Here is a 24,173-nt window from a genome sequence, read left to right as displayed (position 1 = left end):
GAAGATAAAAGCCTCAGATGAAATCTCTAACAATTTTATTACTGTGTTGGTGGTGGTGACTTCATATAACATTAAAAAGGCAAAAAAGTAAAGAGCTCACTTACAAAGCATGTTTTTAAAAAGAGAATTCCCAGCCAAAAAGAATGTGCCGTCCAGCTGAGAGGTGAATACGTTTTTCTATGCATAAGTTGGTTAGGTCAACCTGAGGAAACTGAGCGCCGATCTCTGCTTCCTGAGAAACCCAGCAAGCTGCCCTTCGGCTTCTCCATCAAACTAACACGTTTGCTGGGTTCAAGAACACGATGAGATCTGCGTAGCTTCATTCCGAGATCCCTGCAGACAACACAAGGTCTTGTCTGTGAAGGAGAAAAACAGCCAGAACCTGGTCACAGTCGAGAGCAACACTCTGGGTGATTGGGTTTTTTGGTTTGTTTGTTTTTTTTTTCGAGACAGGGTTTCTTTGTATAGCTCTGGTTTTCCTGGAACTCACTCTGTAGACCAGGCTGCCCTTGAACCCACAGAGATCTGCCCGCCTCAGGTTCCCAATTGCTGGGATTAAAGGCCTACACCACCACTGCCCTTCTGGAGGGTTTTCCTTTTCTTCTCTTCCCTGACTAGGTTAGGCATCAAAGCCTCCTTCGTGTGTAGGTTTCGTTCAGGACAGGTTGTTCGATCCGCTCCCCTCACCATGGCCTTAGTACTATTCATTTGTTTCTACTTCCCTGATATATCCTTTGTGCCTCAGGCAAATTGTTCAGTAATAGGAACATGCGATGGATTATGGGATGTTCTTTTATAGTAGAATTTAATTTCTGTATACTTACAAAGGAATACTGCATTGGCAATTTTAGTAAATATTCTGAATTCCTAAGCTTCTTTTATTAAATATGATGCTTCATTATCCTAGTGTCTGTTTGGCAGAGATCTTTTAAAGATGTTTCCTAGGACTTTAGACCTACCTCTGTTTCTGCTTTACTCTTCCGTGGTCTGTGCTTTCCCACCCTGGACTTGGTGAGACCCATTGGGATGTGAAACTAATGGATGCTTTATATGATGTGTGTGTTGAGTGTGGCTGGAGAACTCTATTCTGCCCTCAGATGTGTACCTAGTTGTCAACAGATTCACCGCAGCATTGCAGGGATGGAGGGTGTGAATAATATTCTGATTATTCTCTGCTTACACAATATTACATGGAGAAGACAAACACAAAGATGCCAAGATAGCTGTCAACCAATTTTTTCTCTTCTTCTCCTTCCTTTTTCCTGTTGTTTAATTTATCATTAGAAGGGGGAAATCACAAATCACTATTTAGTCTTTGAAAGGACAATATTTGAGGTTATGGGTGTCCGACTTCATCGATGAAGTTTCTCTGAGAAGTCGTTTGCAAACCACACGGACATACCTGGTCTTGTTCCATTTCAGGTCAGCCTGGATTCTCGAGTTAGGGAGGTGATCAACAGGAACCTGCTGGACCCCAGCCCTCACATGTACGAAGATGCCCAGCTGCAAATCTACACTCTGATGCACAGGGATTCTTTCCCACGATTCCTGAACTCGCAAATCTATAAAACTTTTGTTGAAAGTACTGCCACCTCTTCTTCTGAATCTTAATTTTCGTGTGAAAGGCCAAAAAAAAAATAATCATTTCAGAGGGCTGGGATGGGAAATATAAGTAATTAAATGACATCAGAAACTGAGTTCCTGGAGAACTCCAGGTTGGCACCCTCGGGATGCTGGCAAGAGAGAACGGTGAAGGTCTTTGTCTCCGTTGTTATCAAGGTTACCCATGATTCTGTTTGGAGAAAAGCCTATATAAGACAATGAATTGCCAAATTAAGTCTCTTTGATTCAACACTTGTTCTACTTGCAAGCAAACTGTGTTCCTAGTCCTCTGAACAGTCTCCTAGTGCATCTCCAGAGGCCGCATGTGCAAAGTACAGCAGCTTTGTTTGCCACTTAGTTGTCCTATTTAATCTGTAGTGTACCTTATATATGTATTTCAGGACTTTTGTGCAATATGGTCTCTTAGAAACAATTGCCAACAAATTGGCTGTGGTTTGCATTTTTTTAAAAGCATAATCTGATAAAAAAAGCTATTTTAAACATGTAACTGTGATATTTAACTATGCTACATACTATGTTTAGTACATGGACTTTGAAGCCAATTTTTCTGTACATGGAAAAAAAGTAGCTGTATATTTCTGCCTGTTGACGGATCTGGTTCACTGCCCAAACTCTGGCATGTTCATTACAGAAGAATTTGCTATGTTTAAAAGAAAAGAAAACAGCAACAAAAAAAAAAAAAAAACCTAACAGTGATAAGAAAATTTTACAAAGCACAAAACAATCTGAAGATATCTTATCTCGCTGAAAAGATCCAAGAGTGATACTGTTTTTAGGTTTAAAAGAAGAAATGAGTCTATGTATATATCAAATGTCCAATACTGTAATTTATTTATTAAAGAATGGCTCTCCAGTTCTAAAACAGTTGTGTAAAGTTATGTATGTCAGCAAGAAAACAAGAGGATGCTTGATATTCCAGTTTGGGGCTATGAAGGAAGAGATTCAGTAGGGAACGCCTCCAGGCAGCACTGTGAAAGGCGTCTTGAGGAACTGCGGCTGGCATGTGGCATATTTGCCTGGAACATCTAACCCAGTTAAAAGCTTTAGTTTTTCCTAAGCAACATTTCACAAGGGGTTATGAAGATGAAAACTTTGGATGTCAGACCTTAACTGTTTTCATGTAGTATCTCAAGAAAGACTTAGTTTAACATTGTTCAAAACAAACTATTGGCCCTCACCCACAATTAGAAGGCAGTACAGTGCTCAAATCCTTTAGCTGCCAATATTATTTTTTGTAATTCCATCGGCTCTTTACATGAAATACTCACCTGACCTTGGCATGTATCTCTGACCTTCAGATCAGTGTCATATTGTGCACAAATCCAAAGTTACAATCAATGTCATATTTATATCAAGGTCTTATCTTTCAATATCACTATCCCCTGGAGACTATTTTTTTAATCTTAAACTCAATGACTATAATGTTGAGTAATCTAAAAAAATGGAAGATTTAAAAAGATTTATATCCACTGAGAATACTGGCCTTATATTAAGGATGATATTAAAATTATAGGTTTTATTTGTCATTTTTTTTAACTACCTCTCATTTTTTTAATTTATTAAACATATTTTTTTAAAAAGAAAAGTTTGGAGTTTTCTTTTTAAATTTATTTTACTTGAAAGGTTGGCATCATGTTTCTTTTTTCCATAAATTTAAAGCATTTCAAGACTTGTTTTTTTAAATGAGTATGATTTTCTAACTTATATAGAATTCAGGAGCTATGATTAAAAGGGCTATTACCTCTTCCCTATGCAAATATTTTAACTGTTGCAGTGTTTGACAAAATGGGATTTTAAAAACAATTGCAGAGTAGAAAACAAAAGGTTCTGTTTACACTGGCGTCGCTGACTATCCTACCGTGTTCAGCACTTTTAAATACATTATTTATGAAACCATAGTTGAGATGCAGATAGAAAATATTTATAATAGTCATCTTTTAACAAATGCCTGTGTTTTTTTTTCTGAAAGTGTTAGTGTATTTAAGATGTGCTTTCTCCATGTCTCCTAGATATTTACTATTCGCGTAGCTTCAGTAATATGTTGAGAAAAAAGATAGTTATGAAGATGTTTACAAAAAATCCTATTTTTTTCCCTAAAGAGTCAAGAAAGCTCAAAACGAGCATCGTTGCTTCTACTGTGAAGTCCCGTCATTCTAAACCATTTAACCATTTTCTTGATTACTGTTTGTTACGCTACTGTGGTGTGTACACTTATATAGTATGACATCATACGTGTTTCTGTGTTTGGGGCGCAATGAACTGGTGTGCGTACCAGGAGATGTGTAATATACTATGACACCTGCATGCAAAGTTGTTTTTGATGTAGACTTTATATTCCTGCTGTTACTGTGGATGCTGGTGACTTACTATCATGGGTTATCTTGACAAGATGCTCTGGACTAGTAGGGGCGTTGTCTGCTTGACAATGCCTCCAATATTTTACCAAATGTAAACGTTAAGGGCCTTCGTAAGGAGTCCTCATTTCTAACCTGGGCATTTGCTATGTTTGCATTTAAAGTTGCTGTGTCTTTTGGAAACCCGGGTTAAGAAGTTTCGTTGAGAAGGTTCTAGAGCACATTTGCACAACCCATGTCATGAGCCATGCCGTGTGCACGGTTTTGTGCTAAATTCCTATTTCAGGGGGAGGGTTCCTTATTTCATTTCAGAATGTTTTAGGTTTTAAAGAGTATGTCTGTGGTTTTTGAGGTACGGTATGATGTCATCTGTTTAAATCACAGAAATATAATAAACAAAAGCCCTCCCCTGGTTCCCTACCACCGTTTCAGGAGCACGCTTGCTTTATTCAAGTTCAATTTCATTCCTCGTGAGCACATAGCTCCCTGAGGAAATGCTAGCACTTTAAAATGAAGCACCTTGTGTTTTAGATTGCCAAGATGACGTCGTCTGTTGTTAGAATCTGCTAGTGCACACAGAAGAAGTTAATGCACTTTCTGTAGTACCTATCTATCGGCACGTCTGCTATGGAGAGAGACATAGAGAGGTGCCTTGAAGACAGAGGTCCTCAGAGGTGGACCTTCCACATAAACATGCTAACACTGGATGGATGACTCTTCTCTTTCTGGCTTATCATGATGTTATCTAAGGTTATCACAGATGTTCTGACAGTATGACAAGGCACATGTGGATATAAGCAAAACGAGACTTTGATACTGAAAATATGAAACACAAAAGTCAAAATTCTAATATGGTCCTTTAAAAAACTCGTATAATGTTTATATGTGAGCAGTTCTAACAGTGATGATAGCCAGAATGTTTATTAGTGCTTTCCAATGCCTCCTAGTATGAAGTGTGTGCTATATTTATTTGCTAGTTCAGTGTGAAAGGAGTAGATAAAGGCTTATTTATTGAAAACAAATACATGTCCTCCCCTATTGTGCTGATTTAAAATAATACTTGAATCTTAATTTAAGTCTATTCTTTTCTTTCTGTAATTCTTTAATTTTCTTGGAAAAATAGCATGGTGATTGTGGGAACTACACTCACAACAAATAAAAGCCATCAGGTGCTTTGGTGAAGATTTTTAAATGGGAGGAATTTAAGATAAACCATAGGGAAAGAACGCTTTGAAAAACCACCAATTTGTTTTTAAACAGCTAGAAGATATAACCAGAATCTGACATAACATGAATTTTGAGTACATTAAGCTTTATATATTAGCATATTATTTTGAAATCGGAAAGAATGTCAAAAGATTGGCTTGCCTATCTATTTAGGTTGCTGGTTAATGGCCAACCACCAAAGTATGTTTTTCAAGTGTTTGAGTCTTGTTTTTCTATTTTTAAATTTCTGGTCAATAGACTATGCCATCCTTAGAAAGAAGTGTAACACATGTAGTAATTTTAGTAATTCTTCACTTGCCACAACTGCAAACATTTCCACTAAAACATCCCAAACCTCCCTCTATATTATCCTATTACTGCAACACACAGTGCATGGGAAAAGTATTAGTTCCCAACAACAAACTTTGGTTTCTGCCTAGGTTAAAAAAATATTACTCTTACAGATAGAACTCGTCCTGAACAGCCATAAGTGACAGGCTTCCCCACCAGTTTAAGTAAATATTCCAGACCATCATCCCAGTTCAAACGCTGAGGAGTAGGGTGTTGCCTCAATTGGGCAAATGGGACCAGAGACTTGTTCGGTTCTTGTGACAGCAGCTCCGAGTTGGGGAAAGCCGTTATCGCGGGCACTGATAGCGATAACCAAAGACTATATTTTAATGTCATGTGTACAATCTGAAACTCAATTCCTCCTCATGTCTTTGTACTAAACGTTTCCTGCTGCAAATGTTCCTGTGGATTTAGCCCTTTATTGCAGCATTTCAGGTTTTAAGTGGCTAGAGATGCGTGTTTTTGTATGATAATCAAACGTCCTCATTTAGGTTTGGGCACAGTTCCTTCTGAAATGACTAAGCTGATTTCAAGTGGCATTTATATCCAGAGATGGTAGAAAAGCCATTATCCTGCCTGTATCTGTCTCTTCATCTGAGGGTGAAGAAAATTAATTATGGGGTGGCCATGGGAAAAATGATGTTGCATATGATAATTGATCAGAGTTCTTCAGGCCAGTAATGGTCACATATTTTTTTTAGGAAGGTATGTAGTCTATGTCATTTTAATGTACTTTTCCCAAAACTTAAAGGTTTCATTTGTGACATTTTCATAGAGATGTTTGTTACATCTTGTTCTCATTTATTACCCACCGACTTTCCCTGTGCCCTCTACTTCCTTTGCTTACTTGAAACACACTTGAAAAATATACAAATGAATATGAACATGCACACACACACACACACGTGTGCACACACATGCCTGCATGCACATATACCCACACATACACAAAGGTGGAAACATAGGAAGTAAAATGAATATTCCCAGGGGTAGTAATAATATAAAATCAAGTTAGTTAGCAATATTCCAACTATGTCAATGAGTGATAGAGATAATGTTTTGTAAAGCACCATTACAAAAATATTTCTTAATATCAGCGTGATTTCATCAATTCTATCATGCATCTGTGAATAGAAAACATTCATGAAAGTGGCTACGTAATCATGAAGTTTTTCACCAGGTTTTAGACTATTCTCAGCGTTATAGAAAGATGAATGAAAGTGGCTATGGGTTCATGAAGACGCTCATCGGAGTTTAGAATATTCTCAGCATTATAGAGAATTCACAAAGGTAGTACAGAAGGGCCTGGTGTCCTACCCCCCTGGGAAGCCATTAGTCACAACTAAAAGAGTAATGTTGGCTCACTGAGTCTGAACTCCACTCCCATATCCAGTTGCTTCACCTAATGTCTTCTCTCTACCCCTCCCTCCGGTAACCACTTTGTTACCTCTCCTCCTGTCCTTTCCGCTGTGACTTTCTAGAAATGCTCTTGTATTTTGCAGAACCGTGACAGTTTTGAGAAGAAGCAAATGTCTGTGTGCAGAGCATCACTCTGCTGGGCTCTGTCTACTTTCCTCGTATTTAGAAGGAGCGTTTGGTTTCTGGAAGGAATCACCGTGTTATTCTTTTCTTGTTATTATAAAGATTTATTTGGGCTTCATGTGTATAAGCATTTTGTCTGCATGTGTGTGTGAGAGAGAGCCATGCAGCAGAGGCCAGTAGCGTCCCAGGAACTGGAGCTACATATGATTTTGAGTCCCTAGGTGTGTGCTGGGAACAGAATCAGGAGCAGCAAGTGCTCTAAACTGCTGAGCCACCCGTCCAGCACTGAATAGTGCCAAGTTTATTACATGATATCAAAGGCACATGTCAGCAGACTAACTGCTCTTGCTTTGGGCTCCTCTTGTTGTTACCGCTCTCCTATCACCTGACTAAAGCATCCCGTGAAAGGGTAGTCTCTCTGCTGGCAAGCAGCACTCGTGCAAAGAGGCTGTCTTCGAGGCAAACGGACTCTGCGTTTACACTGAGCAAGGAAAACAAACAATTCTGTCAGACTTCTTAGCACTAATGCTAGGTTTCATTAAAGGATCACTAACAAATACTATCAAGAAAGTGCAATGAATTAGAAAGCGGAATGGGTCAAATTCCAAACCAGTGTTAGCTTGAATAGTCACTTTGTGAAAGTGCAACCGATCCCCCTCTCCCCGACACACCTTGCAGACTTACTTAGATTCTGTGCATATGCTGGATTTAAAGACTTTAGTCTCATTCATTGTAGCAAGAGGTTATTTATGACTCGTGTTTAATGCTTTCCCCTATACTAACCACTGAGCCATGTATACAGCGCTGAAGTGGTGTGGAAGACTTGATGTTGTCCCTCTAGCTTTAACCTGTGTGTCAGTGTTTCTTGTGTGTGGTTTTAAAGAGTTTGCAAAATACTAAGAAGTGTTTTAATGAATTTTATTCTGTGAAATTTATCACTTTGAACATGTACAGTTTCTCGCTTCCATGCTCATTCTATTTAGTAATCTATTTCCATGTTTTGTATTCCACCAATGTATTTATTAGGGAACCACACAGTTTCTGACGACATGAGTACAAGAGTAACCATGCTTGGTTATTTCACAATACCAAAATACCTGTGGGTACTCATAACCGAAGAGATAATCCGGGTTCTCTCTCCTGTAGTTTGTTTTTCTGGGGTTTTATTCCATTGAGTAGCTTTTATCATTGACCTGTGTACAGTAATAGACTCCCTGGAAGCGCTACAGTTTTTACCGTGTGGTAGATTTGAGCATGACAATACTGTAAGAAAACTCACAAGTCTCTAAGTGTATCTGAGTTTTTAAAGTAAATCAAATAACAAGTGTTTTCATTTAACTATATTGTGGAGATTTATGGATATTATTGTAAAATGCATATGCATCATACCGATTTTCTTAAACTGTTTTGAATTAATAAAGAATTCTCCCATGTATACCTGTAGACAAGTTGTTTGCTCATTGGTGTACGGCTAGTTGAGTAGAAGGACTGTGGATTCTTCATGCCGTGATGGACCTTAGATTCATCTTAAATGAACTGACATCTTGGAGGGTGCAGTGGAGAATTTCTGACGCTAAATTCAAAGTACCCTCACCATGATTTCTAAGGCAGAAAAAAAAATCACTTCAAATTTGAGTTTAGAGTTCGAAAGAACTTTTCCTAATAGAAAACCACATGATAATACTTTTCTGTACTCAGGTCAGAATCAAAACAAAACGGGCTCTCAGCCTCCATTTTACAGCTAAACATTTACAGGGTGTCACTTGAATACACAAGGATGAGGGAAAGTTGAGGTACTGGAATTGCTTGCAGTTATTTGAAGGGACACTTTATTTTTTTCTCTTCAGTACCTTTGTGTTTGATGATAAGGATTGATTAGATATGATGCAAAATTCGTTTTTTTAATTTTGTAATTAATAGTTTTAATTTGTTTTCACCTTAAGAGTACCCATTCTTTATCATTTTATTTTACAATGAGGATAGCTCGTTCAGCAATGAACCACAACCATATATATATATTTTAATGTTATATATATGTATATATATAACATTAAAAAATAAAAATAACAACAACTAGTAATCCTGTAGACTGAGTTTCAATCCCTGCTTCCCTGCTTTCCCAAGACTGGCTTGGCTGTATTTACCCACTTCCGGTACCCACTTCTCCGGTGGGCTGTGGTTAAGTCTTTTGAAGTTGCAAATGCTTCAGTTAGCAGTTAGGATGGGATGGATACTAGAAGCGGGCCTTTGATTTTTTTCTTTGCAGGGCTGGAGACTGAGCCTTGAGCAAGCTAAGCGAGTACTCCCCCTGTGAGGAGCAACTCCAGAACAGAAGGAAGGAAGGTTTATGAAGGCTTTGTTGAGTTGCAATTTGTTAGTTTTAACATGGATTTGCAGGAGGGGGAGAGTGGACCAAAAGCAAGAGAGGGAAAGAGCAATAGAGAGCTGGACTGAATGGACCGGAATGTGAGACAGGAAACCGCGAGAAGGCTGGTAAATGATGTGATCGGGGACGACAGGAAAACAGGTACGTTCTGTAGCGTCACTAGGAAGTCGTAGTAGGTACACCTGTCTTGAGAACTAATCTAACTCATTTGTCAGAAATTGAGAGTAGGCAAAAGAAAGGGAGAAAACACTGATGACCATTTTAAAAGTCACTCTTAGAGATTGGGGACAGATGACCTCCGTGGCTGTACCTCTGCGTCTGCAGGGTACTTGACTATCCACAAGGTTCTTCACGTCCCCGCGCAGACTAGGGAAGCAAAACCTCACTGTCTAATGCCAAAGACGCAGCCTCAGTTCACTTCAGGCTTGTCCCCCTGGATCTGGCCTGGGGCGCAGCAAAGAGCAGCCCGGAGGCGGGGTCAAGGCTTCCGAGTTGGCATGGAGGCGGGGCCGAGGCCGGAGCCACGACTGGAGGCGGGGCCTAGGCGGCTGAATACCGCCCATAGGCGGGGCTGAAGCTCTGGATCCCTCCTCCCAGAAGGCGGGGCCTAGGCGGCCGAACATCTCCCCCCCCCGTAGGCGGAGCTGAGGCTCTGAAGCCCTCCCCGAAGGCGGATCCTAGGTGTTTGACTCCCCCCCCATAGGCGGAGCTGAGGCTCTGGAGCTCTCCCCCCCCTTGGAGGCGGGGCCTAGGCGTCTGAATACCCCCTGTAGGCGGAACTGGGGCTCTGGAGCCCTCCCCCCAGGAGGCGGGGCCTATGCGTCTGAGTTCCGCCTGGAGGCGGAGCTGAGGCTCCGGAGCCCTCCCCGGTGGCGGGGCTGAGGCATTGGCGCTACCCGCTCCTCCCGGAGATCCAGCTTAGGCAGCGAAGCTCTGCCCCTGCAGGTCTAGCCCAGACGGCGGGTCTCTGCTCATGGAAACTGCGCTCAGGCGGCGGAGCTCTCCCCATGCAGGCGGGGCCGAGGCGGCGGAGCTCTGTCCGGTGGAGGGGTCGAGGCCTTTACGTTCCTCTCCCTCCCGTTGGAGATAGAGGCCAGGCCGCTGCACCGTAGCATCACCCTCGGAGGCGGGGCCGAGGAAGCCGATCTTCCCCCACCCCTCGGAGGCGGAGCTGAGGCATTGTAGCGCCCCTTCTGGAGGCCGGGCTGTTGCTTCGCTGCATCCCCCGTGGAGGCCGGGCCGTTGCTTCGCTGCATCCCCCGTGGAGGCCGGACCAAGGAAGTCGAGCCTCCTCTCTGGATGTGGGGCCGAGGCATTGGAGCACTCCCTTTGGAGGACGGGTCGAGACTTCGAGGAGGCGGGGCCGAGGAAGCCCAGCTACTACCGGCAACCCGGGGAGGCGGGACCCAGGCCTTGGAGCTTCCAACCCCTTGGTGGCGGGGCCTGGGGTTTGGAGCCCCTCCCTCTGGGCGGGGCCCAGGAGTCAGCGCTCGGGTTGGAGGCGGGGCAAACCGCCCCCTTACCTTTTGGCCTTTAGAAACCTAGAGGTTTTCCCACACTTTGCCGGAAGTTCTCGCAACGTTTCCGGCAGAGTTTAAAAAGCTGACCTGGAAGCCCAGGCTCCGAGTCCTCTCGAGATCTTGGGTTGCTCTGGCTCCGGCCCCGGGGGACTGGTCGGCCGGGATGCGGAGCGGGTTCCTGAGCGGTGCCCGGCGCCTGTGGGCCCTCCGCGCCTTCAGCCGCACTGCGCCGCCGCCCGAGGAGCTCTTCGCCCGCGAAGGGCCTCTCCGGGCCTTCCTGGAGCGCCGTGCGGGCTCGGAGGCCGGGGCTCTGGACGCCGGTGAGCCTCAGCTGGCGGCGGCGGCTCGGCTGCTCAGCGAGAAGGAGCGGGAGTTGCGGGACACCGAGTCCTTGCTGCACGGTAAGCCGCCCGCTGCAGCGCCTTTGAAGCCACTCGCGTTCCGGACCTCGTCACTGGGGTTCTGATAGCCTCCGGCAGGCTCGGCAGGGATCCCTTGACTCGGTGCTCTGCTGGCTACTCAGAAGCTACTCAGGTTCTCGGTTGTCTTCCCTACCTTCCTGGCAGCTCAGATGCTCAGGAAAGACGAGGTAGTCTGCAGCCCGGTGACTTCATGGTATCCACCCGTTAGTGTGAGGTGCTATGCACTGTATAGTTAGAATCCTAGACCGGGAAATCCGAGTTCTCAGCACGTTTCCCCCGAGATTCCGCTGCATTCGAGGCTAAATTGGAAGCCGAAGCGTCTGCTTTACTGAAGCCTCCAGAGACGCCCCTGCCCAGTAGACCCCACTTGGGAATTTTAGACTTGATTCTGAGAATTGTCTCGTTGAATAAAGTGGGAAGAGGGATTGATGTTGATAACAGCCTCGGGGCTCCACTTTCACGTCGTGCACACCTACGCAAACGTGTACTCATAGCCAGCCAGCCAGCCAGCCAGCCACACACACACACACACACACACACACACACACGAAAATGGGAATAAAAAGTAAGGACTTTTAATTTCAGTATAACGAGACGTGCTCAAAACCAGAAAGAGGTGGTTAGGTGGTATAAGAGAAGTGGCCAGACGGCAAGTGTGATCTCAATGGAAGAGTGCAGTATGGCGGACACAAGAATAGGTGTGGGAGATGGCAACGGAAGAGAAACGTGGAACCAGAGAGACGAAGGCCTGGAGTTGTTTCTGCAGAGCATGGCAGTGTCTTACTTTTTCAGGCAGAGAAGTGGCGTTATCCAGGAAAAGTCGACCGCAGAGTTAGTGTGGAGAATAAATGAGTCAGGAAGAAGCTAATTACCATTCAACGGAGAAACGGTGGTAGGTAGGCACAGAATTGTGACGTGCAAGGCACTAAGAAACAAGATTTGATGATTATATCATACACATAGTTGGGCGGAATTACAGGGGGTAGCGTCCTCCATCAGAATGAGTTCAATAATTTAAGATAGGGATACAAGTTGAGTTTCATTGGGGGGGGGATAGAGCTTTGCCATTGGATGCATATTTAGGTAATAAAAATAATCCTATAAGGATACCGGAACAGATTTCCATGTTGGTCTAGGAGAACTGTGGCGTAGGAGAAAGCTGTTGAGCACGAATAGGCAGAGGGGTCAGGGTAGATACTAAAAGATGAAAATTTGTAGAGACCGTAACAGGGACGAATTGCGTAGTACAGCACATTTAGAGCAAGAGGAGAAGAAAACCTTTGGGACTCGGAAAGAATTCACTACTGAATCTGTAGAAACAGGTTACTTACATGAAACGAGATCGTGCCAGCACCTGACTTAGGATGATCTCACCTTTTCCAGCTTATACGGAAAAACACCTTTAAATTTGGCAGCTTTACCAAAGAGAATTTTAATTAAAAGTCTGATTTGTATAATCAGGAAATCTAAAAATAACTTCTAGTTATCGAGAGTTAGTTGGTGTTTTCTTTCCCAACACTTGGGGCGAAGAAACTGGAGTTCACAACGAATAATTGCTTAAAGAATTGGAAGAAAACAAAACCTTCCAAAGTGAGAAGCCCCAGAACTTAGAGCTATAGTGTTGCCCTATGGAAGGCCCTGCATGTGTACCGTCCCACCTCCCATCAATGTAGATTCTTCATAGGTCAGTGTACACTCTTAAACTGTGTGTATGTTTGATGTTTCAGAGAGCAAACAGTTTGTAATCCCCTTTCCTAGGCTGCATATGTCCATAGAACAGAGCATCGGGAATGAGAAAGTAGATCTCTAAGTCACAAGTGAGAACTCAAAATAATCATGAAAGCAGGGATGGAAGGAATATATATACCTGTGTGAACACTGGACAGATGCCAGCAATGCTTTCGGTCAGATACCTATTTTATCTCAAGGAAATGTTCACTAAGACTAACTTTGGACTGTAACTTTCAATTTTGGCTTAGCTGTTAAAACCTTTTGTGCTTCTCCTGGGTATTCTAACTAGTTAAATGCATCTCTTTGGTATTGTAAAGCCTAACTTGGCAAATGGAGTCTATTTGTTGGGGCTGGAGCGAAAGCACGACTGTGGAGAGCACTTACTGTCCTTGCAGAAGACCCAGATTGTGTTCCCTGCACCCGCGCAGCAGCTTACGGCTGTCTGTGACTGCAGCCATAGGTGGTCCAGCACCCCAGTCTGTGGGCACAGCTTACACTTGTGGCACATACATCCATGCAGGCAAATACTCATACATATCAAATAAAACCAGTAAACATTTTTAAAATTTAACTTTATACATATGAGTATTTTGCCTGTATGTATACATGTGTACCACATGCATGCCTGGTGCCCACGAAAATAAGAAAAGGGTGTCAGTTCCCTGGACCTAGAATTAGAGATGGTTGTGAGTGAGCATGTGAAGGCTGGGAACTGAGCCTAGGTCCTCTGCAAGTGTAGCAAGTGCTCTTAATTGCTGAGCCATTTCTCCATCCCTTAGTTTTTTTTTTTTTCTCTTAAAGTCTATTATCATGACTTCTGTGGAGGTGAACTTAGCACTAATTAAGAAAACATAACTGTTGTTCTTCCTAGATGAGAATGAAGAGTTAAAGAAACTTGCAGAGAGTGAGATAGCTCTGTGTCAGAAAGAAATAACTCAGCTGAGGCATCAGGTATGGTATGTGCACAAAGAGTAAAACATCTCTGCCCTTATTCCTTCCGTTTCATCGCAGGCTGATTAGAGTCCAGGGAAGTAGCCTGTTACTATTTAGATAGAACTTTTGTTGCTGTCTTTTCTGTATCTTTCTATGAATATTAGTCTGCAGGTGTGTTTGTATACTGCAAACCTGTCTGGTGCGGGTTGGAGGCCAGAGGAAGGTGTCATATCCCTTGCAAATGGAGTTACAGATTGTTAAGTTGCATGAAGTGGGTTCTGGAACTGAACCCAGGTTCTCTGGGAAAGTAGTCATTGTTCTTAACCCCTGAGCTATCTCCATCTCGCCAAGTCTTGACTTCTTTAGCTCGTGTCTGTCTTGCTGGCTTACAAGTGACAAACTGGAGGCCTACAATGTAATGTTTCCTAGTATGCACGTTCCATGAAGGGATTGCCAGGGTCAAAGGAGATTCTAAAGCAGAAAAAGACATGCTTCCTATTTCCCACATTTTCCATGCTACCAGAGTACAGCTCTCACTGATAAATTCACATATCAGCTCTTACTAGGAAGGCAAAGGCAAAAAGATATGTTCAAAAGACAAATCTGCTTTTGCTTTTTTTTTCTTTTCATTGTGGGTAGACAGTAGATAGGAAAGAGTCCCTAGGATGAGAATGTGGCTTTTATCTCAGTATTGACAGAGTGCCAGAATTCTGAAACTTCCAGGATCAATAGTTTTCCCTCCCATGTTAAGGACGCTTAACTGGCAAATGCAAGATGAGGACCTCTCCTTTCTCCTTGCCTTCCTTATTAGGCTTGTGTTTTAACAGAGGAGAATTTCTTTTACATTCTACTTGTGTAAATGCTCCCAGCATTTAATTCCAAACTACCTGAGTAGGGAATTGATAGAAAGCATGTAAGATTTCCCAAGTGGGGGTGGGGCGCAGTACAGTTATTAGGGTGTTTTCCAGCATCATGAGGCCTTGTGTTCAGTCCTCAGCACCATATAAAATCTGGTGTGGTGGTGCACACCTGTATTCCCAGCACTGACGAGGTGGAGGCAGGAGTATCCAAAACACAAAAGAGAGAATTCCAGGAAGAAATAAAAACAAACCCATCAAAAGTAGATGCGTTTCATAATATTTAAAATGTAACTGAAAATTAATGCTTTAATGGAAGTTATGCAGTATACGTTTTTCATTAGCAAGATGATCAAACTGTATGGAAGAGCAATATTAGATGATTTGTTTAAAGAAACTCAGGTTACATATCTAAATCCTCTAATTGCGTAGCTTTGGGCATTAGTATGAAGATTTCTTAGTTACAGGAAGGCGCTGTCTTTGTATTTACAGATCATCTCACTTTTGGTTCCTCCAGAAGAAACAGATGAGAGTGACTTGATCCTGGAGGTGACTGCAGGTGTGGGTGGTCAGGAGGCCATGCTTTTCACCTCTGAGATGTTTGACATGTACCAGCAGTATGCTGCGTTTAAAAGATGGCACTTTGAAACGCTGGAATATTTCCCAAGTGAACTAGGTCAGTCTCTCAGTTAGGTTCCTCTGGCTGTGATAAACGTGACCAAAAGCAACTTGGGGAGGACAGGCTTTGTTTCATCCTTCAGTTTACAGTACCATGAAGGGACATCAGGGCAGGAACTCCTGGAATGTGGAGGCAGGAACTGAAACACAGGCATGGAGGAAAACTGCTTACTGGCTTGTTCCCTCTGGCTGTTTAGCCTGCTTTTATTATACACCCAAGACCATTCGCCCACGGGTAGCACCGCTCTCTGCCTCATCCAGTGCCCCTCGCACATCAGTCATCAATCAAGAAAAGAGCTCACAGACTTCCCTACAGGTCAGTGTGTAGTCATTTCTCAGTGAAGTTGCTTCCTAGATGATCTTAAATAGCACAGTTGTAAGTGGATGGATTTGTTTTTGTAAAGCATCGATTTTTCAACAGTGTGCCCTGGGAAAGGGTTGGCAAGATGATGATCAGAACTTATTTGTAAGGACCAAATTATTTACCTAATAATTTTATATAAAAATAGAGTTTTGAAACTTTCTGTAAAGTATGATGGAAAACCATTCCATGATAATCACTTACCACTTTGAAAATGGGTTGTAGGATACTCTGGCCTCACATCTGTAATCTTAGCATGCAAGAGGCTGAGGTGGGAGAGTTACACTGTTCAGGACTAGCCTTGGCTACAGGAGAACCTGTTTCAAAAAGAAACCAACACGGTGGTCTTTTAGCTGTTACTGATGTGAATTCAGCGGTGTTGTAGTTTAACAACTGAACAGAAACAGTTATACGTTAAGATGCTGGGAAGCTGGCCCAGTAGCGAAGAGCACTTGCTGCTCCTGCAGAGGACTTCAATTCAGTTCTAGGCACCCACACGGTAGCTCACAACCACCCACAGATCAGTTCTAATAGATCTGATGCTGCGTTCTGACTCCGCATGCATCTGGCTCACATGTGTTACACATACCTACTTGTACACTCAGACATAAAATTAAATAAATGCTTTAAAAATTCAAGATTATATTTTGAAACACCAGATCAAAGACTTGCTAAAGTTTTTCAATGTGCTTGTACTCTGTCATTAGCTTGTGGCTCTTTCAGCTCTAGTTCATGAGAACACATGTGGTGGTCAGTTTAAACAATGCATGGCAGAATGATAAGAAGGACCCCGTGCTCCCTGTTTCCAAGGCGGCCTTAGGCATGCGTCAGCCAGCATCGGAGGCCCAGAAGCCTACAAACACATGAAGTTTGAAGGAGGGGTGCACAGAGTGCAGAGAGTGCCGAGGACAGAGAAGCAAGGCCGCATCCACACCAGCACCATGACCGTGGCGATTCTGCCCCAGCCTACTGAGGTAAAGCAGTAACCGAGCTCATGCAGGGCCGCTCCCAGCCACTGTCTCCTGTCATTTGGTCCTTCTTTCATGTCTTGAGTTACTCTTGAAAATTTGATTCAAGAAGTGTAATTTTACAACAGAGGGTAAGAATGAAAATGTGTATAGGTTGTCCAGATTTACACCAGGGTTTTTCTCCAGCAGTAAAGGGGCATTGTACACCTCCATTGTGGGTCAGGTAATGCTGTGAACTGATTGCCTGCCTCCCTTCGCATTGCAGGGTGGGTTCTCCAGATGCCATCAGGAAAGGACTAGTCACTCAGCACAGTTGCTACCTCTGACCCAGCTGTAGTAGAAGGGCCCCGAGTGTGTGTCTTACTTCACAAAGCAAGTTCTCAGTGTGTAAGATAACAACCTACTTTGTTAATTTGTCTTCTGCAAAAAGTGACAAATTAATTCACTTAAAAAATGAGAGATAAATGAGTTGAAGATTTCTTCCTATTATTTTTAAGAAAAAGTACTACTTAGATGTCTGATAGGGTTGAAAGGCTTTCCTTCCTTGGTTTAATATCTGTGAGAAGACTGAGTGAGGAACAGAGGAGCTGAGAATGGGCAGCAGAGTTTGGTGTCAGGAACCCTGATAGCTTCCAGGATATGGGAGTGAGGGCCAGGTTCTGTCTAGCTTTCCTAGCAACTCTTAAGGGCGTTATCTTACTGCAGGATGATTGACATGCCATAGAGCAGACTCTAGTTGCTCACTGGACAGATAGTTTTAACCATGGTGCTTCTGATGTTATCTCCTGGGATGGTGCATCATCCTGTTTGATTCCAGTGTTCATGGAATACATACCCTGCCTTCATGATCATTGCCTCCAAATTACAGGTGTAACATTTTAGAAATGGTATCCCCTCTCTCCCTAAAAACAGTTTCATGAACTCAAAGTGCTATTAGTTTTTGTTTTATCTGCTAAAATTTTTGAATTCAGTAAAACTCTACATTTTCTACTTTTTTTTAAAAAAAAATTGTGCTTGTGCGTGTAGATCTATGTATATGTGGCCTGTGGAGGCCAGAAGAGGGCACGAATCAACTGGAGCTGAAGTTAAAGGAGGCTGGGAGCCACCTGATGTGTTGACTAAACTCAGGTCCTCTGTAAGGGCAGCACAGGCTCTTCACCGCTGAGCCATCTCTTCAACCTTGAATCTCCTATTTTTAACTGTCCCCAATTGCATCATTGTGAGGAAAAAGCTCAACTTTTGAGGATTAGGGAGTGTTGCTTTTGTTCCCTCCATTTAAAAAAGAAAAAAAAAACATTTAAATTTAAAATAATATCCTAACTCTAGTCTATTTTTAAACTTTTAAATTTTATGTGATTTAGGTATGGCATGTATTTAACAGTGTGTAGGTCTCACCTGAAGACAGTTAGTACATACAATTGCTTCTTAAAATTGCAGCTTTTCTTTGTGTGTATAGATCAAACTGGTGATTAATCCTAAAGATTTGAGAATTGATACTAAGAGAGCCAGTGGAGCTGGAGGGCAGCACGTGAACACCACGGACAGCGCTGTTCGAATAGTCCATCTTCCCACAGGTAGGTACCCGGTTTTCACGGGAAACTCTGAATCAAGATCAGTTTCTGGGGACTGACTGATTTTCCACTGAAGCAGATCTTCAGTTCCCAAAAGGAAAGAAACCGTTGAGGGCTCTTAACTAATGACTTGATTCTGTAAGTTCTGTAGCTGATGCTGTGTAGGATACAGAGTCAAGGAGAGGGGGAGGGAAGGCTAAGCACAGGGCTCTCCATGGTAGTGACGATGAAGAGAACAGAGTCCTGCCACCTGCCAGGTGGGTTTTCAAATATATGCTTAATAGATTTCACTATTTCAAAAAAACCTCAGTGAGATAATTACCTAAATTATTTAACAGAAAGTGTTCTAAATCACTAGTTATTAGCAGTAGGGCTAAGATAGTAACAAGAGCCCTGGTGGCAATAGAAGCATTGAACTTTCTACACAGAAACATGGTACATACACACAGTCTTAGGTACAGTTTCAGGGGCATCTTTCTGTGGAGACTGTAAAGGCCACGGCAATCTGAATCTAGAGAACTGGGCAAACGGACTATATTCTGCTGAGAGAACCATGCTTTTTAAGTACTACTAGAGAACTGGAGTGGCTTGTGAGGGGCAAGGATGCCAGGTTTATACTTTTCAGACGTCCCTTAACTAGAACAAATTGTCATAGTTCCTGCTAACCAGTAGTTAAGAAGACTGGTGGGCAGGTAGGATTTTATCCTTTTAACTACAGAAAACCATTAAATATTGAGGTGATAAGTGGAATGTATAAATAGAAATAGATAAAAAGTTCTGTTAACTCTAATACTAGGATTTGTACTACGATATATGTTCATTTTTATATGCCTTTTAAGAATTTGATAGCTAACTGAGGCTGTGAAGAAGAAATATATTAAAAATATTTAAAGTCTCCTGTTAAACTCTTGATTTATCTCAGAAAAGAAGAAAAGGGGTAAGAAAGAAGATGAATAATCCTTGATAATAAAGATTTTTGTACTAAAACCAATACTCATATTGTTATTCAGGTATTGTTTCTGAATGCCAGCAAGAGAGATCTCAGCTGAAGAACAGGGAGCTGGCTATGAAAAAGTTACGTGCAAGGCTATACAGCCTGCATCTAGAGGAGGAAACTGCAAAAAGATATAATGCTAGAAAGATCCAGGTAAGAATGGGTTTCAGAAACGGGTAGTGTAGTTTTTACATTAGTACTGTTCTTGTTTGTATTATAGGGCAGTACCCATGGAGAGCTTTACCTGTTTTCTATAGTCAAAGGTGTTTGTCTTAGCTTTGTCAGAGTGGACCACGTCCCTACTCAGCTTCTAGTCCTTTGAGCTTTTGGAAGCAGGAATACTGGAACCTAGTGTTTTGTATTTGATTTTATGCCATACACACAGTCCTTCCATGACTTCTTTAGCATGACCACCCATCACCTTATCACCACTCCGGGATAATGAACTCCCAGAGATTACATACACATAAAATGTGCACATAAATGTGCTGCTTCTGCTGTTTCAATATCACCCATTTGCCAGACTCCGTCATTATGTCATCAGTATTTTGCTGATGGGAAATGAAAGTTTAGACTTAAGCCATCATGCATTGAAGAGGCAGAGGCAGGACCCAGGCACTGTGTCTGTACAGTCCGCCTCTGTTCTCTGTGCCATTAATCAGGGACATAGACTTGGTTCTTGCGTTGCTGTAGGCCTCCTGGATCCTCATTCATCTCATCTTTCTCTCTCTTTCTCCCTATTTTTTAGGTTGGAACAAAAGGAAGATCAGAGAAAATAAGAACCTACAACTTTCCACAGAACAGGGTCACAGACCACAGAATAAACAAATCACTACATGACCTTGAGAGCTTCATGCAAGGAGACTGTCTTCTGGATAGCATGATACAGTCACTGAAGGACTATGCGGATTATGAATCTCTAGTAGAAATGATTTCCAGAAAAGACTAAGCTATTGTATAAAGCTATTTTTTTATATAGACTAGGAAAATCCTAGAGTGAATCCTTGTGTGCAAGTACTTAACCGGTATTCTTGAGGAATGTAAGTTAACAGTTTCTCGGACTCTTCTCTATAAAAAATTAGACACAATACTAAGCAGAAATATCTATGTTTTTATGATATAAAGAGGCAGAATCTGATAGTGAAATTAACAAGCAATAAAAGTCAGGTACACTGGGACTGGGAAGGAATGGCCTACATGAAGTTCCTAGAGTTCCAGAGTCAGGTCTCTTGCAGGGCATGGTGTAGCCCACTCAGTGGTGCAAAAGTTCTGGACTGCCCTGCAGCTGGGAACGTGGGCCTTGCAAACAGAGTACCTCAAGCTCATGGGGCCTGGTAAGCAGAAAGCCTCTTGTTAAAATGTGAACAAAATTTCCCGAATAATAAGCCTTGGTGGGCTCCTGTATCAGTTCCCCAGAGAAACAGAACCGAGAGGATGTAGGATGCATCCACAGAGATGCTGTAAGGATGCCCACATAGAGCACTCTGTGTCCAAGATCCACAGTATGAATCAGCTGGGAGGAGACCAAGAAGAGGCGATGGTTCACTTCACTTCAGAGGGAGTTTGCTGGGGAATGTTCTCTTGTTTGGAGGAGGCTGGGTTTTCTCTATTCAGGCCTTCAGCCTGGCTGAGTAAACATGCTATGTTGCCCATAAGGGAGACGTAGATTAACTGACATTTCACTGATTTCAATGTCAGCGCCATCCAAAACTTGAGAAGATCTAAAGTAATGTTACCAAATACACTGGTAACAGCAAGCCAGATCTGTGAAATAGACAAATGGTTTCTTTCCAAGAGTACCCCTAGAGACTGTACCATGGAAGAGGAGAAATGAAATGTCCTGCCCTGCTTACAGTGTTTCTCCACCACCTGCTGCCGACAAGCTTCACAAACTAACCACAAAGAAAGGTACAGGCTGCCGTAGTTTCAATGTCTCCTTCAAAACCCAGGTGTTGCCAGTGTGATATGAAGTATGGCAGCTTCAGAACTAAGGTTTTAATAGTCCTTTCTGAATGGGGCTAAAGTCTTAACTGTCAAACACCCAGAGCCACTGCCCCTTTTCAATAATGTTTTCATACATTTAGTGTCTGAAATAAATCGCAAACAAGACATTTCACTCTCACACATATCAACTGGCACTACTTAATCATATATCAGTCATCACACATCAAAATTCATGTTAAATCTCAAATACTTAAAACTAATAGTTGAGATTTCTCTGCTTCTTCCCCAGATGTGTTGGAGCTAATTTCCTCAAACTAAGATCTAACTATGTGCATAATCCAGTGGGTTTACCCTTAAGAGACCCCTGATCCTGATTTTCAAGACATTGCACTGGATTTTTATCTATGAAGATCAAACTAGATATTTTGGTACTATGTGAGTTGTTTGGACATTAACACTTAAGACTTGGCCAGTTTACCCATACCTGTTTGGGTGGAAGTGTCACCCAGCCCCTGGCATCCATATACCCAAAGAGTCTGGAATGTTTGGGTGGAAGTTCCATCCCAACCCTCCTCCCCTGAGAGTTGCCTCAGTCCAGATTCTAAACCAAGCCAAACGATGACCCCACCCCAGAGATGTTCAAGACCACTCCCACCCCAAGAACAAACTGGTCTTTTCCCATTTTCTTTCTGGATGAGCCATCCAGGAGCGTTGGTTATTCATTAAATCTTGGCTTTTTCTAAATTGGTTTGATTTGGTCTGATTTGGATTATTGTTTCGGTGGAAAGGTTTATCAGAGTACAGAAACTTTTCAATTCCGTTTCTTATGACTTAGTACTCTTGTTGCAAAAAAATCCTATTGAAATGGGGAAGGTTTGACTGTTCCTTGCCACTAGGATTTAGGAGCCTCTAGCCTAGATAATAAAGAAATTATGAGGCACTTTCCCAGATTTTCTAGAATCAGCTATAGTCTTAAGTTTTTAGGAACAATTAGAATGTGCTTCTCTTAAATCAATTATGTATAAATATATATACATATATACAATTATATTTCAGTACACTTACTTTATACTGAGGACTTAGTGTCTCTCTCTACTGGAAAGTGAGCAGTACAAAACCATTAATGATAGGCAAGGGTTTTCAAGATGTCTACAGTATTTAATACAGAAGCCAGGTAACGTGAACAGAATCCTTCCCTTCTAATCTCATGGAAGGTACTTTACCTTTAAAAATACTTCTTAAATCTGCCTTTCATATGTATGGGTATTTTTCCTGCATGTGTGTCTGTACACGATGTATCTTCAGTACCCGTGGATGCCAGATTAAGGTATCTGATCCCCTGGGATTGTAGTTCCAGTTAGTTGTGAACAGCCAGTGGGTGTTAGGAATTGAACCCAGGTTCTCTGAAAAAGCAGCAGTACTAATTGTATTTTTAGGACAGGGTCATTCATAGTCCTTGCATGATTGATGCAAATGTTCGTTAGACAGCTGTGATGATGATACTACAACATGCTTATTTTTTGAAACAGGAAATTTTTGTTTTTTCAAGACAGGGTTTCTCTTTGTAGCCTTGGCTGTCCTGGAACTCACTTTGTAGAACAGGCTCGCCTGAACTCACAGAGATCCACCTGTCTGTCTCCAGAGTGCTTCCAGTAAAGGTGTGCGCCACCACTGCCTGACCTTGGACTCCGGAAGTCTTGCCTAAAGGAACTGGGTTCTTTTTTTTGCTTTTTCACCTGAGTTCCTCAAGAATACCTCCCCCTAGTCCTGGAGGAATCAAAAGTCCATGCACTCTCTTGACTAGCTCTGAAATCCTACTAATTACAGGGAAATTTGACTTAGACTTCTAAGCACAATCATTATAAGTGAAAACAAGGCTAAGATTATTTAAGAATGGCAAGCCAATGCAACCTTTTTCTTTCCCTGCCAGCATTTTCAGAGGTCTGCTGCCCCTGGAGCCCACATCCATTACTGTGCACACCATCCACCAACGCTTTGTACTCAGTTCGCACTTCTCCCTGAGTGGAGATTTACACAACCCTTTCTCTTGTACAGCATTTTTAAAAAAATGTTTTTTCTTTTTCATGACATGGTCTTTCTGTGTAGCCCTGGAACTCAATTTTCTGCCTCCCAATTGCTTGGATTAAAGGTGTGTGCCACCATACCCCATCAGACAGCATTTTAACATTCATTTAGCAAATTAGCTGAGATCCCTATGCAGTGCGTTCAAAAGAAATATATAAGTTCACCCGGAAATCTACAGCAGACCCCAGATCTAGCTTCTCCCTTTCCGATTCCCTTGCTTGGTGAGCTGCAGGCACTTTTTAGGCAGTGCTTTGCAAGGTCGGTGCAAAGACTCAAACTTAGCTGACCATTCAAAATTCTCAACCCACGACGTCACTATTTTCAGTTCTTTTGCCACTTGCTTTAGTATCTATTTTAATTTACTGAAAATTTTGATTGCCAGTATCATTCTCATTAGTACAAAAACTTCCAGAAAGACTTCTGTCGTTCCATCCATTATAGAGGCTCAGTTCTCAAGTACAAAACAGAAAATGCTGCCAAGATTTTGGTAAGCATTATAACTACTTTTATGCAACATTTCAAATGTCAAAAGCCAGAAAACTAGGAATAAACAACGAATTTAGATAAAAACTCATCCACGCAGCACGTGTGTGACTCAGCCTAGTCTTGGCCCCGCCTTCCTCAGGAGCTGTCAGTGACAGCAAGGA

At 42.3% G+C, this 24,173-nt stretch overlaps 2 protein-coding genes across 7 annotated transcripts in view; both read left to right on the top strand.

The window, feature by feature from the left end:
- Window positions 1–8,524, top strand: part of Rgs17 (regulator of G protein signaling 17) — an 86,879-nt gene extending 78,355 nt beyond the window's left edge. For all 4 annotated transcript variants that reach the window (XM_075950007.1, XM_075950027.1, XM_075950037.1 and 1 more), the window contains exon 5: window positions 1,423–8,524. In XM_075950007.1, coding sequence (XP_075806122.1) covers window positions 1,423–1,611 — 189 coding nt within the window. In that variant the 3' untranslated portion in view covers window positions 1,612–8,524. The remainder of the gene's footprint in view (window positions 1–1,422) is intronic.
- A 1,960-nt stretch (window positions 8,525–10,484) lies between these two features.
- Mtrf1l (mitochondrial translation release factor 1 like) lies at window positions 10,485–22,198 on the top strand. 3 transcript variants are annotated; one of them, XM_075949985.1, is made up of 7 exons: window positions 10,485–11,383; window positions 14,007–14,086; window positions 15,418–15,484; window positions 16,775–16,938; window positions 18,389–18,506; window positions 19,514–19,650; window positions 20,246–22,198. In XM_075949985.1, exons 1-7 carry the CDS (start codon window positions 11,146–11,148, stop codon window positions 20,444–20,446), a joined length of 1,005 nt encoding a protein of 334 aa, XP_075806100.1. In that variant the 5' UTR covers window positions 10,485–11,145; the 3' UTR covers window positions 20,447–22,198. The 3 variants fall into 3 exon arrangements, with proteins under 3 accessions (XP_075806100.1, XP_075806091.1, XP_075806109.1); XM_075949976.1 differs by having other exon boundaries at window positions 10,489–11,383; window positions 15,418–15,601; window positions 20,246–22,196; XM_075949994.1 differs by lacking the exon at window positions 10,485–11,383 and having other exon boundaries at window positions 14,010–14,091; window positions 15,418–15,601; window positions 20,246–22,195.
- The last annotated feature ends 1,975 nt before the right edge of the window (window positions 22,199–24,173 follow it).

Source organism: Microtus pennsylvanicus, chromosome 1 (assembly GCF_037038515.1).
Source record: "Microtus pennsylvanicus isolate mMicPen1 chromosome 1, mMicPen1.hap1, whole genome shotgun sequence".
In the NCBI taxonomy this organism is placed as follows: Eukaryota; Metazoa; Chordata; class Mammalia; order Rodentia; family Cricetidae; genus Microtus; species Microtus pennsylvanicus.
The sequence above is the reverse complement of the archived record's forward strand: the minus strand, read 5'-3'. Positions and strand labels throughout refer to the sequence as shown.

What these genes read in the sequence shown, in the direction of transcription:
- Mtrf1l (XM_075949976.1), top strand. Translation starts at nt 11,146, where the DNA reads ATGCGGAGCGGGTTCCTGAGCGGTGCCCGGCGCCTGTGGGCCCTCCGC. An exon ending in CACCGAGTCCTTGCTGCACG is followed by an intron (nt 11,384 to 14,006) that starts GTAAGCCGCCCG and finishes TGTTCTTCCTAG; the next exon opens with ATGAGAATGAAGAGTTAAAG. An exon ending in ATAATGCTAGAAAGATCCAG is followed by an intron (nt 19,651 to 20,245) that starts GTAAGAATGGGT and finishes CCTATTTTTTAG; the next exon opens with GTTGGAACAAAAGGAAGATC.